Source organism: Desmodus rotundus, chromosome 13, assembly GCF_022682495.2.
Source record: "Desmodus rotundus isolate HL8 chromosome 13, HLdesRot8A.1, whole genome shotgun sequence".
Lineage (NCBI taxonomy): Eukaryota > Metazoa > Chordata > Mammalia > Chiroptera > Phyllostomidae > Desmodus > Desmodus rotundus.
In genome coordinates this window covers 42,337,771-42,352,078 of record NC_071399.1, presented here as the reverse complement: position 1 = coordinate 42,352,078, position 14,308 = coordinate 42,337,771, and the positions used below count along the sequence as shown (strand labels likewise).

General features: G+C 39.7%; 1 protein-coding gene across 17 annotated transcripts in view; it reads right to left on the bottom strand.

Moving 5' to 3' along the window:
• DOCK9 (dedicator of cytokinesis 9) overlaps positions 1–14,308 on the bottom strand; it is a 344,395-nt gene that overhangs the window by 122,231 nt on the left and 207,856 nt on the right. For all 17 annotated transcript variants that reach the window (XM_045186630.2, XM_024578994.4, XM_053916340.2 and 14 more), the window contains 6 exons: positions 12,918–12,992; positions 11,680–11,820; positions 11,167–11,370; positions 10,418–10,540; positions 6,861–6,943; positions 6,143–6,265 (listed from right to left, as the gene is read on the bottom strand). In XM_045186630.2, coding sequence (XP_045042565.2) covers positions 6,143–6,265; positions 6,861–6,943; positions 10,418–10,540; positions 11,167–11,370; positions 11,680–11,820; positions 12,918–12,992 — 749 coding nt within the window. The remainder of the gene's footprint in view (positions 1–6,142; positions 6,266–6,860; positions 6,944–10,417; positions 10,541–11,166; positions 11,371–11,679; positions 11,821–12,917; positions 12,993–14,308) is intronic.

Genomic DNA, 14,308 nt, shown 5'->3' with positions numbered 1-14,308 from the left:
GACACCTATGAAACTGTATCAGCTTCCCCGAGTCAGAAATACTCTGTTTATTACAAATAATAGTTTTACATGTAACTACTTAAGAGTATTATATTTCACCCCTTCTTAGTTATTTTCACCTGTGAATAAATATGTACTTTCTTCACCACTTTTTCAATCACTCTGAGATCATTCACATATAAACTTTTGAGAGCTGGACTTCTAAGCAACAAATTTTAAACATTCTTCACTAGAACTCTTTCTACAAATTATTATATACTTCTATGTCTAACTATACTTGTTTTTTATTTAGGTTCCTCCTTCTGCTGGGAACTTTTACTTCTAGTTGCTACTTCCATAGAGGCATTATAATGTCCAAGTACAATATTTCCAAGCAAGCACAGGTCTGATTTTAATTCCATACCACATAGCACCTTGGTTTTGTGGAAGCTATTTCTACCAATTTAAATTGTTTTTAAAAACATAATCTTAAACCTATTACAAAAGTTCAGGGTTTTTATTGAACCTGGCTTTTTAGACAGCAAAACCTCATGGAACAAAAATTCCACTCCTTTTTTAAATATGCATTTGCAAAGTGATGATGATGATGATGACAATGACGACATGTTATACAAAATGAATTCTCTCATGATAGGGATTATTTTTTTAATACTACAAAGTGCATATATTCTATGCAAAACTTACAATAGTTGAGAAGGAAAACCCATCCTAAAAATGCACTGATTAAATAAATGTATAATGTAGAAACACGTAAGGCGACTGGGATTTGGGCACTGCTTCTGTCTGTGTGTAAACCTAGGAATGAGGCTCAAACTCTCTCTCAGGAAAGGGAAAGGTTTTCTTTCCCCACTGCCCAGACGTTCCTGCTGACTCGACAATTCCCACAGAGGGAAGGGGAATGGCACTGCAAACCAGTAGTCAGTCATCTCATGCCAACAGATTTGGTGTCCCTACATCTGTGTTTCTGTACCCAGTCCTCTTGATTCTACCTCCTATATCGACACATCAATGTGATTAACCAGCAGTGTAGGCATGCCTGGATCTGTTGTTGGTGGTGAGTCTAATCTTCTAAATGCATTTTGTAAAGGAAAATATTCTCCACAGGCATTGTTGGTGTCACTTAAACAATTTATATGCAATTGAAAGAAATATGAGATATTTTTGTTTAAATAAAATCACTGGACTTATGTGTTGGAGAAATTTCAACCTGCATTTATTAAGTGTGCGTGATATAATACAACATGCACTACATTAGGCACCATGGGTAGAAGACAAACAAGATACGATTCCTAGCCTCAAGAAGCCAGAAATTCAGTAGACACATAACTACCCCAAAGAGTTTGTATAAACCTCTACCAGAAGGCAGATGTGTAGGGTATTGAGAGGGAACAGGGGATGAGACTACCATTCACAGTTTGAGAAAATCACCCTTACAAGAATATTCATTTATTCCCACCACAGTTCTAGGAGGCAGAGCCATTACAATCCCCCTTAAAAAGAAGAGGAGACTAAGCAGAGAAGCCGCGTGACCTGGCCCAGGTCTCCCAACATAGAAGTGAGATATGGATTGGGTTTTGAGTGATGAGTAAGTTTGCCTTGGAGACACAAAAATAGAAGGGGAATGTGTATGCTGTATGTGCTTGTCATTTGTGTGCTACTGCTGGATGGGGCACAAAGTGACACAATTCAGGCAGAAGGCAAAGCATGATGGATTAAAAATTCACAGTGGGTTCGCAGAAAGGCAAGTAGCCCCACCTGGCTTGAGTGCAGTGTTAACTAGAGAGAAATTTCAGACTTGGAGACAAAGAACATAAAGGTATAAATAAACACATATATACCAGTCTCGTGCAAGAGCCCTGACAGTGTTATTATCTAAATTACCCAATGTGGTAGCATTAAAAAGGTCTACATTTTAAAGGAAATACTCTATTTTTATACTTTGCCTTCATGACTTCAGATTTCTTGCAGAAGTAAGAAAAGACATCGCCATGAGCAAATCCAAGTGTAAAATACATACCAAGTCTCTTTTCTTAGATAAATACTTATTGGAGCATATATGCCAGCAATACCATCTGACAGAATTATTTTCTCACGAAATCTTGGACGGTATCCTCTGGTAATGATTACAAGGGATGGGGGCGGGGGAAAGTGGCTTATGAGCTTTAGCAGCTGTTTTCTAAAGTTGGGACAGCTTGAGAAAATTTTTCTCATCCATTCTAAATGACATTTTGAGACAATCATGGGAACAGAAACAATACCTCTGGATTCCAGCTGGTGCCTAAGCCACTGACATGAGATTCTTCTTTGTGAAAAAATAAAGAGGAAAGAAAAAGTATAATGTCAAGGTTTAAAAAGAATGAAAAGGAATCCTTCACTTCGCTAACTCTGCTGTGAAGAACACAGGCAGTGGACACTGGCAGTTCTCTGGACTCTTGTTGCTCAGGACCGTTGCTCCCCTAGTGCCGTCATGCCTTCTGACGCCAGTAGCACTGGATCCTTATTATCAAGTTTGTGTATCTCCCACGGCCATCTGGAGAACACTCTACCCACGAAGTCCTTCCTACCGAGCACATGCATGAAGGCCTGGTGTGTATGCTGGGGGTGGGGGACCCGTCCCATGCTCAGAACCAGTGAAGATCTGTGCTGTCTGCTGCCTGGCTTCAGGCTCTCAGCTCAGACCACTTGTTGACTAAAGGCCCTGTAAAGTGCCACCCTTTGGCCTCCACTGAGGAAGCCAGATCCAAGAGCTAGGGCTACTCTTGAAGAGCTGCCACTGCAGAGGAAGCTTCAAGCTCTCAGCTAGGAAGTAACTTCTGAGACATGGCTTCCAACCTCCATCACGTATTAAAAAAAACTTCCTTGTTTGTTTTGTTGGAATATAAAAGTAAATGTTAGTTATAAAAACTGTCCACATAAAATCATGAAAAGTGCCCTGCCTGGTGTGGCTTGATAGGGCACTGTTCCACTAAGCAAAAAGGTTGCTAGGCTGATTCCTGGTCAGGGCACATACCTGGGCTGCAGGTTCAGTCCCTGTTTGCAGCACACGTGAGGGGCAACCAATCGATATATTTCACATCGCCGTTTCTCTCCTTCTCTTTCTCCCTCCCTTCCCCTCTCTCTACAAATAAGTAAAATATTCTTAAAAGACTGTGAAAAGCTATAAAGTGAAAAGTGAAAAGTCACTCATAAACCTATCTCTCAGAGATGACCACCTAACATTTTGGTGTCCAGCCTATATGACTATTTTTCTGCCAGTCTATCTTTCCATCTAACTAGCTATCCATTTCTTCATTCATATATAAATTATATATAAAATGTTTTCTTTTCAAAAATGAGGTCATACAGATATACTTCTCCTTAACAATATAGTGTGTTCACCCTCCTGAGTACATTCAGACCGATGTGATGGTCACCATGGTTACTGAGAATTGCATGGTAGTACAGTGAGGGAAAACTGTGATCTACTCACCTAAAGGTGAGTGGAGTTTCCAAATAAACAACTTTTATTCTATGAGCAAGGCTAAAAGTTTCCTGGAACTCAAATAAAAACATGACAATAATTATAGTGTAACACATTATCTATGACAGTATATTTCTTGCTATAACTAAGTAAAGGTTTTTAAGAGATGTTAATTAAGGCTGTGTTTAGAATTCTGAGAAATCAGAAGAGAGAGAAGTAAGAAAATGGTACAAATTGTTGGGAACTGCCCTGCCTGGTTTCAGAAGCTGTAAACCCCCATGGCTAAGGCTGAGTCAAGACCTTGGGACCATAAGCCACTAAGGAGACAAAGCTTATCTCCCTGGCAGGGGCGCCACCTCTGCCCACTTTACTTTACCTGCTTGGCCCTGAGCCTGACCAGTTAGCCAGTGACGGGTAAGATTCCTCAAGGGAGGAATGATCTAAGATAGGCATGGGCCCACAGGGATGGACTTGGGGGGCTACAGAAAAAGGGGGTGATGGACCCTCGCCCCTCGGCTTTGACATAGCCTGAGTCCTCATTCTGACTGCAAGAAGTCTCCTAATCTCTTGGCTGCCTTACTTCCCCTGCCTGACTTAAGCCTAAAACAATGACAGAGGGCCATGCAGTCCTGTGCTGGAAAGGGCGGATTCCCCAGGGCGATCAGGCCTAAGAAAGAATGCATAAAACCCTGTGAAACCTGCTTTGCTAAGAACCTCCTCAGTTTTCTGATAAGGGTCCAAGCATGAAATGAGTTTGTTTACCAAAGTTTTATAGCCCTTTAGCTAACTGACCCTGACTCAGAATAAGCCCTCAGAGTTCTTTGTATGTTATCTATTGTTTCATCCTTACTGCCTGACAATGATTGATGAGCTTTACCTGTATTCCTGTGCAAAATGAACACAGTAAAAGCCCACTGAGGAAAAGGCTTGGGGCCCTTCTCCTTTGAGAGATCGGCCACCTTTCCTCCCCAAGCAGATTGTGTCTTGGTAGATTTATTTTCATCTGCGGGAGGGGGGGGAGGGGGGGGCTGTGGGCAAAGCTCCCCCACAGCAAATGAAGTGAAAGAAAGCTAACCAGCCATTCTTAAGTTCTAGGCAAACTGAGAATTACTTTAATATACTATTTAAAAAAAAATCCCCAAACTGAAAGGATCCTATGGTACAGAATAGTTAGTAGCTGGCTCTTGGCCATTCTTTTATTTCATTATCTTTTAATACCCTCACTTCTTTCTCACTGTGGGAATTCTCCGAGAAAAATTCTAAAACCTACATCCCAAGGAAAGAAAATCAGTTTTTATAGGCTCAGAAATGAATTTCTTATGATAGAGTGGATAAGAGCAGATTCTCACCATTGCTCAGCCTCTCTTTACCACATTGTTATGGGTTGAGTTGTATTTCCAAAAAGATATGTTTAAGTCCTAAGCCTAGTACCCATAAATGTGACCTTATCTGGAAACAGGGTCTTTGTATGGGCTGGCCAAAAAGTTTGCTTTTTTCCCATAAGATGGCTCTAGTAGTACTTAGCTGTCTTTAACTTCATTTGAAACAATTTTGTTAGATTGTATTGTGACACCTCCACAGTTGGATAGACCAGCTGAAGTTGACAGCAATCAAATTGAAACATTAACTGACAACAATCAACATTATACCATGTGGGAGATAGGTGACATACTCAAAATATCCCAGTCAACAAAGTTATTGGTGAAAATGAAAAACGAGTCTCTCATTTTATGGGAAAACACACACCTACTTTTTGGCCAACCCAATAGATGTAATCAAGTGAAGATGAGGTCACTAGGGTTGGTCCTAATCCAACATGATGTGTTTTATGAGAAGGAAATTTAGACAGACACAGAGGAAAACAGCCATGTGACGGCAGAGGCAGAGTTTGGAGTCACGCTGCCACAGGTCAGGGAATGCTTAGGGCTACTGGGAGCTGGAAGAGGCAAGGAAGGATCCTCTCCTAGAAATCTTGGAGGCCCTGTCAACACCTTGATTTTGGGTTCTAGCCTCCAGAAATGAGAGAACAAATTTTCATTGTTTTAGGCCACCCAGTTTGTGGTACTTTGTCATGGCAGTCCTAGGAAACTAATACACAGTCATTAATATATGTAAAGTATTTAGAACTATGCTTATAAATATCTTTACCATATAAGTATCTTTGCCACGCCCCCATCACCCATTCAGTTCATAGTACCATGAGTCACTCCACTGTGTAAGTCAGAAACCTGGGATTTATTTATCTAAATAAGACTATCACCCATGTCTCTCTCCTTCCACCTTAACACCCAATCAGGAAACTGGGACCCAGTAACTGAGCCTCTCTGACATGACTTGAATTAGTTTTGTTCTTCCTATTTCCACTTGCAGTGGCTTTGCTGAGTCCCTTTCCACCTCTGGCAAAAGTTGCTCAACTGTATCCTTCTTCCATAGGTTCTACCTCCAGTCCACCCTTCACTGCATCAGCAAAAACATTCTTTACAGAATTCAAATTAACCAGGTTACTCTTTCAATTTTAAACATTCTCTTCCTTCCCAAGGACTTGGGGTAAAGCCCCACGCCCATCCAACATTCCCCATGATGTTTGAATGAGCAATTTGGAAGATTGCTCTCACTTCTTCCCTCCCTACCAAACAACTTCTATTTTTCAGATTTGAAAATAAATAAGGCCTTAAGACTCACTTCCGAAAGTCTGCAAGTAACTTGAGCATGTCGTCATTGGAAAGCTTATTGCTGTCTTGCTTGTAGAGAGCAGAGAATCTGGCATTTTTGTCAAGGTTTCCAGATGTATCCTTAAACAACGTCCTGAAACAGCGAAATAACACTTCTAAACTGAGTTTCCAAAAGACCAAAATAAATCCAAACTTAAGTCTGGTTTCTATGTGAAGACTATTATTCCACTGACTGTAGTCAACAGAAATCTCATTATATAAAAAGATGGAAAATATTTTTGAGGATGAACACAACTAAATCAATTTACATAGAAAACATTTCTAGCAAATGGCTTGTGCTTCAGAAACAACATACACAGCCAAATGCTTTGTAGAGATCACAAAACAAAGATTATCTGCAGACCTCACTGGGCTGTCACCCCACTTCAAGCTGAAGATGTGGCTAGAACCTGGAATATCAGCTCTACAACCAACATTCCTGTTCACCCTGCCAGTTCCACACGGGTACCCTCCAACCAGCATCTTTCCTTTCTGTGACTCTAATAAATGATTATTCAAATATGGGGCTTATTTGTTTTCCAACTTTATACATTTAAATTATCTTTGTCTCTGGGCAATAAAACAGAATAGGTTAGTCGGTTTATAAGTCAGTCTGTCTGCCTCCTCCCTGCCGCCCCCCACGTACCTGTCTACATCCATATCAAAGGTATTAAGGATATCTCCCTTACCTTGCTGCCCAAGCAAATGGCATTCTGTACTGTCCTAGTCTTTGGCATGCCTGCTTGGCATTCTTCAGCACCTTCTGAGCAACCTTGAAGACATGAGAAGAAAGTCATGAGATGCTGCATCCCACTGACAGACGAGCATCATCCTACTGTAGTACTAGGTGCAAAAAGCACACTGTGTTATAATGAATATGGCTGGATTTACACTCAGCACAGAGTATTCTGTTTAACAAATTCTCTAGCAGCAATTTTCAACAAAATAGAACAAGGACTGTCTTTTCTTACCTAAAACGTTGCTTTTACAGGCCAACAACCATGCTACATCATAGGCTTTCACAGTTTTTTATGACTAAGGGCTACGTATTTTAAGTTCACTGAGTTATCAATAATTACTAATGCTTGGTATTCATACCAAGCACTAACAGAGTTTAAATGAGAACACTAATGAAAATACTAAGCTCTAATATGCCTCTAATATGTACTGGCTTATGCAGAATCCCACCATTTGTGGGTAAATTTTCATTATTAAGATATTATAGGTGTTGACTTGTTAGGGCAAGGCTTTCAATTGCTTTATTTTTGCTTTCTAAGTATAAATTCTGCTATTTTCACTCCCAAATAACTTTTTATTTTTGACTTTTTGTGGGTTGACTGATTAACCCTACAGTGCACAGTGAAGCACATTTGCTTTTGGATTAAGATGTATGCATGGCAGGTCTATTAATCAGCTTATTAATAGACGACACTTAATAATAGACACTGCTAAAGCAGATGACACTGATTTTCCCAAACTTGCTTGTACTGGGATTTTGCTTTATTACCAATGCAATAGCTTGATTCAGGCAGAGTGATGGGGTTAAAAGGTCTTTTTATTACTTAAGTACATCAAAGACAAACCGATTTGGGGATGTAATCTAGCTCCTATGAACCAGTATGTGCACTGAGGAGCTGCAGCATCAGCAACACCTGGGAATCTGTGAGGAATGCAGAGTCTCAGGCGCCACCCCAGAGCTCCTGGGTCAGAACCTGCATTTGACCAGGCCTCTGGTGACCTGTGTGCACTGGGTTTGAGAAATGTCCATCTAGAAGGCTCAGAAGTAAAATAATAGAATCGCCTTTCTCTAAGTCAAATTGAAATCAGCTGTGTGAACCTATAGGCCATTACAACTCTCTAGGTTCCACTTTCCATATATTAAAAACGAAGGGTTTGGTTTATACTTTACATTATAAAACATTATGATTCTGCCTAATCACGCTGTGGGAATTGCTGCCTTTATGAGTGAACTGGAAAACACATCTTGATTGAAACATATGTCAAGAGCTCATGTAGTCTCTCCCTTTCTTCTAAGTGGGATCCATTCATGTGGGGACTTGGGGGTACACAGACATAGGGTAAAATGGACTACTTTCCTAGAGTGGCAATTTTGGTAGCAACTATTATTTTTAGGTTTAACAATAATGACTATATCATGGAGTAAAATGCAATATTTGCATAAAATTTAAAGCTAAAACACAAGGCTTCAAGTAAATTTTACTCTTCACTGCAGTGAACAAGGATTGAGCTCTCAGACATCCTAAGGGTGCAAATGGAACATAAGGCATATGAGAGTCAGAGTGAAAAATTCATATTTGCCCTTTGGGTTTGTTTATTGCTTTTCTTTCTTTAAAAAAAATCTGTTCATGGTGGTCACCTACAGAGACTTCATAAAAATTTTGTCCAAAACAAAAATTTACTCTAAAAGATGTTCTATACCATCTTGGAAAACATGAAGAGACAATTTTTATAAACAGAAAAAAAAAATCATCTGTCTGTCATATCTGTTGAAAATTCCAATGTAAGATGGTTGAATCTTAATCTCGGCTTTAACTTACTATGGTGGAGGGGGGAATTAACGGAGCAATGAGCACATGGCTGAGCTTTCTGTCACATAAGTGATGAAGAAAGAGAGGACGTCAGCAGATGCTCAGTGGACAGTGGGAGTGTGGAGTGTAACGTTTACTGCATAATAATATGTGATTTTTGTACCAACAGGAGCTGCCACGTTTCAAAGCGTGCATGTGGCAGGCAGACAGAAGTAGCAAAGGTGGTGTGCGTGTGCCTTGGAAATGTGTCAGCATACACCGTCAGAGTAGTAGATCTTATCTTGGGCCTTCACTGATTACTAATGAAAACATCAAAGAGCTATAAGTGCTCTCGTCCATGGTTTTACAGACCTGATTTAAAAATAAAACAGTCTCTCCAGAGACCAAACTTTACTCAGCTTTTATCAACCAGAAAGGCATACTGTTTGAAGTGATGTGCCTGGGTAAATGGGCTTTTATTTGAGTGGGGCTGTAATACGTGATACCAACGTCCTACATGGGTCAGTGATTTGTGAAGTCTGTATCAGCTTGTCTTGTACATTATCTGTTTGATCCTAGCACTGTCCCTGAGAGGAAGGTAGGGGCAGATAGCAACACTATCCTTCAACTACAGATGAAACATCTGGGCCCAGAGAGTTGACATGACTTGTGTAAGTACCCAGGCTAGTTAGGTGCTCAGCACTTATGTGTCTGACTCCTAGAACCTGTTCTTTAAGGAAGATCCTGTGTCTTTGTGGACACATGATGTAGGGTGGTCACAGAAAGGGAGACAGGAAACTGAGTCAGCTCAGCAAACCTCACTTTGGAGACTCTGGGGCAACCCCTCCTACTGTTGACCAGTCCTTGGCAATGTATTGGGGCAATCTTCAAATTATCACTTATAAATTGTTTTTAAATAAAAATACTGCAAAACTGGCAGGGACTGCACTGAACAGCTTACTCTAACCAGAGAGCTCAACGTGCTAGCAACTGATAGTCAAGTGTCCTTTGGCCACTCCATCTGTGGGACACTAAGTAGGTCACTAGACCTTTGTAAACTCGGTTTTCTGAATGTGAAAGAAGGTGTTGGACTAAATGACACCTAATATTCGGTAATTCTATGGTAGGTCCACATCTAGACATTCCCCAGGTAATGAACAGTAAATTGCACATAAACCAAACATACATCTTGTATATTTTCCTTCCCTCTTCTACCTAAGGTCACACTGCCTCTGCCACCATAACCCTGCCCCATCTGACAACACACAAGCAGACCTGAACCACCGATCCTACTGGCCCCCTCCCACCTGAGCCAGACCATCTCCTAGTCTCAGTCTCATACTTAAGTGTAAATGGGCCCAAATATATTTCCAGAACCTGAGAGAGACATCAACAAGTGAAAAGAACTCTGTTTGAATACAACGTATGAACTTCATAATGACAAAAGGTTTACTATCAAGCTAATAATTCCTCTGCAAATTATTTCATAATATCAGGATATTCCAGCTAAATGAAGCATTATATTTACCCAAAGGATTACTTTTCACTGAAAATTGGACACATAAGGTTAAATATAAGAGTGAGTCTATGTACAGTAGTCTACATCTGCTGAGATATAAATACGGCTTGACTTTGACTTCTTTAAGCATTTCTACTTCAACGGGGAGCCCTTTTTCCCTATTGCCATTTACCATCACGAAGCATAGAAGTCATCTTACCTTAGAAGAGTCTGAACTTTTCATGTATGGCTCAGCGCCATGTGTGATGCTCCCCTGAAGGACTTTTTCAATTCTAGCCACAAGAAATATATCTGGGTGAGGACACGTGACTGAAAATATTCCCTAGGGAACAAATGATTTTCTTCAGTAAGTAGAACACACAGCCACGTTAAACAAATCCCATGAATATTAAAGGCTCTAAAGCAGCAAAGAGTGGTGAAACTGTTATAGCTATTAAGAAGCACACAGTGCTGTCCTGACTGGGGTGGCTCAGTTGGTTGGGCATCATCCAGTAAAGCGAAAGGTTGCCTGTTTGATTCCCAGTCAGGGCACGTGCCTGGGTTGTGGCTTTGGTCCCGGATAGGGACGTGTATGCGACACAACAGACTGATGTTTCTCCCTCCCTCTTTCTCCTTCCCTTCCCTTCGCTCTAAAAATAAATACATAAAATCTTAAAAAAATAAAAGTAAAAATAAAGTACCCAGTGCCAGACTGGTTAACTGCTCAGTAATTTATCGTCTACTCAGATAAGCTATCTGATGGGGAAGGCAACTAGCAGAAAGTTTAGAAAAAAGAAATGAGAATTCCAAACCCATTTCTTCCCTCAGCTTGCTTTCACTGTCTAATTGGATAAGCTGTCAATATAATCAATATCTCACCTCAATTATGCATGACAAAGTTTCTAGGTACATACACAGCATGTGTGAGATAAGTCTCAGTAGCATGACTGCTGGGCTCAGGCCCCCCACCTGCTTTGGATATTGCATGGCGGCTTCATGAAGGATGTCCTGCAGGGCAGGTGAGCTCCGCCCGCTGCCATTCAACAGAGCTGGGGACATGGTGGCCAGCATCTGCCTCACTGAGAAATGGTTCAGGTCCACGTGGAAATCAGCAGAAATCTTTCGGTTGCACTTTATGTCAAACAGGGATAGAGTAACAAAGAAAGGCTCTACCTAAACAAAACAAAACAATCCAGACCATTGCTATGGCTCAGACTCTTGGGGAAAAGAAGAATGCTGCTATCAAAGAAGAAATTGTTGGACTTATTTATGATTGTTGCTATAAATTACTGCTAAAGAGAAATAAACTTAATCCCTATCCTTTGTCACAAACATCCTGTCCCTACAAGCTAAACAATCCCCCACATCCTGATCTAAACACTGCACCTCACTGATACCAGGATTAGAATTTCATGTCCACACTGCATTGCAATAGGCATATGTGAAATCTCTGTTTTTTAAAAAACCTTTTTAAAAAGTTACATTTGTAGTAGGTCCTTCTTCATTTTCAGCAACACAGCATTGCAAATTGAAAGATAAATCATTGCACTTGACGAGAATTCTTTTTCCAAACTTCTCTTCAAATGGCTTCACTTCTGGCTCAGCTGATGAGAAGTCAGGCTTCTTTAAAAAAAAAAAAGTAAACATATAAGTACATTATACATACATTAAAAAAAATCCCATTATCAATGTACAGTATCCTAAGGAAACTGCCATATGGAAAAGCCATATAACACTCATTACTCACAACAGTGTTAATATTTTATAAATTTATATAGTTTATAAAAATGGTCAAAAATGATGGTATATCTACTTAATGTGTTATCATACAGAACTTAAAAATTATGCTTATGAGTAACTCAGTGTCTATGAACAGATGAATGAATAAACTAAATATGACATATACATACAATAGAATATTATTCAGCCACAATAAAATAAAATTCTGACACACGCTATAACATGGATGGACTCTAAAAGCATTATGGTATGTGGAATAAGTCTAACCCAGAAGACAAATATTATTATGATTTCACATATATGAGGTTCCTAAAATAGGCAAATTCACAAAGATAATCAATAAAATATACTTAAAAATGCAAAAAATAAAAAAAGAAAGGAGAATACAGGTTTCCAGGGTTGAGGGGAAAGAAGAATGGGGAAGTTACTGTCCAGTAGATAAAGAGTTTCTGTTTGGGATGATGAAAAATTCTACAAATGAATAGTGGTGATAGTTGCACAGCATTATAAATATCCTTAACCACTAAATTGCACACTGAAAAAGGGTTAAAATGGTACATTTCATGCTACACATACTTTATCACAACTAAAACACCATCAAAAAGCAAAAAATATGTATGACTATGAATTCTGTGAAGAAACATAAAAAGCGTTAAGTGGGGGGAACTGCTAGTCAGAAAATAGCACTGTCTACTGGGCATCTGCCGTGATGCTTGTTATTTTCTGACTAGTATTTTATGGGTAAATTATATGTTCTCTGTGCACTTGACTATGTCTCTGCATAAATCTCTCAAATAGTTGTGCTATGGTGATAAGATTATAGGTTGTTTTTATTTTTCCTATTCCCCTCGAATTTCCTATCTTGTTGCTACATTGCTTGTAAATCCAAAATAAACAAAGAAACAAAGAAACAAATAACCTGCCAAAGGTTTTCTTTCCCAAACTTAAATTTAAATTTTAAACATTAAAATAGTTCCTACCTGGGCATCTGGGTCCAAGTAAAAAAGTTTAACTCTGCTTTCACTTTTCAGTTTGATTTCTGCTTCTCGGGTACTCTGATAACAAGATAAACAAAAACACAAATTATATTAAAACATGACACCTTTTCTTACAGGCTGCTTGGGGAGGAAAAAGAGGTTAGTCATACCTGATCCCTGGCTTATGATGTTGATAATCAACTGGAGAGTAAATAACAATACAAAGAAAATAAAAGAGAATAATTAAGTATTACTATCAACAAAGGCTTCATAATTTAATGGAATAAGGACCAGGCTTTGAAAGAAATGGTGGAATTTAGATAGCAAAAAGGAGGAAAACAAACATTTTAGGTTGAATGGATAAGATGCATAGCATGGATAGGTAGATACTGACTGTGAAAATGAGCCCAGACAGTAGAAAAATTTAGGGTTCACTTAAGACTGAGGGTACAAGTCACAGAAGGGAAAGGAATTTGTTTTGAATGTCAGGATAGAGAAAACCATGGCAGATCCTGAAGGACAGCCATTGGTGTCTGGGACACGGAAGGGGCATTGCTGTTCATTAAATAAATATTTATTGAGCACCTATTATGTGCTAGGCACCAGGGACACAAACATGAGTGAAACAAAGTTCTTGCCCCCAAGGAACACTGGTTGGGAAGACAATATAAACAAGCAATAACAATGGCAAAAGAAAACATAAGATAGAGTGAGCGCTAACCTGGACCAGGAGGGGTAGTCAGGAAAAAGCTCCCAGAGGAAGGTCTACCTTGAAGTACCAGAATATTTGGCCAAAAATGGAGAGAAGGATATTCTAGGAGGAGATACTACAGATACAAAGATGAAAGTCACATTTGAGAAATTACCAAATCATTTGCTATGACTGAATGTTTGGGCATACGGAAAAAGTAAAGGAAAATGAGTCTGGGATGTATGTGAAGGACTAGAATTTCATTAGAAATCCCTCTCCCCCCCCCCAATCCTGCAGTATTTTAAGCAAGGGAATAAAATAACAAGTTCTGCATTTTAGAAGCATCACTTGGATAGGGCTGAAGAAATGGATTGGAAGAAAGACTAGGAGGCCCATGGTTTCTCCTGGGTTATCAAAACTGCCTCTTCGTTTCACAGCAAGGCCCACAACACATTCCACATTCCTAGCTTGAGTAGCCTGCTGACTGGTCAATCCATTAATTGAGATAGATAATTTAGGAGAAGAGCAATTGCAGTAGGTGATACATTAGAGTCTGGAGATACCTGTGGGATTTCCAACTAGAAACATCCAGTACACAGCTAGAGAACAGAACTTGAACACAAGGTAGGGATGAAGGCTGGAATCACAGACTTGGAGAAGAGAAGCCATTGAAGGAAAGAGACGTATGGTGGCAAGATGGGGA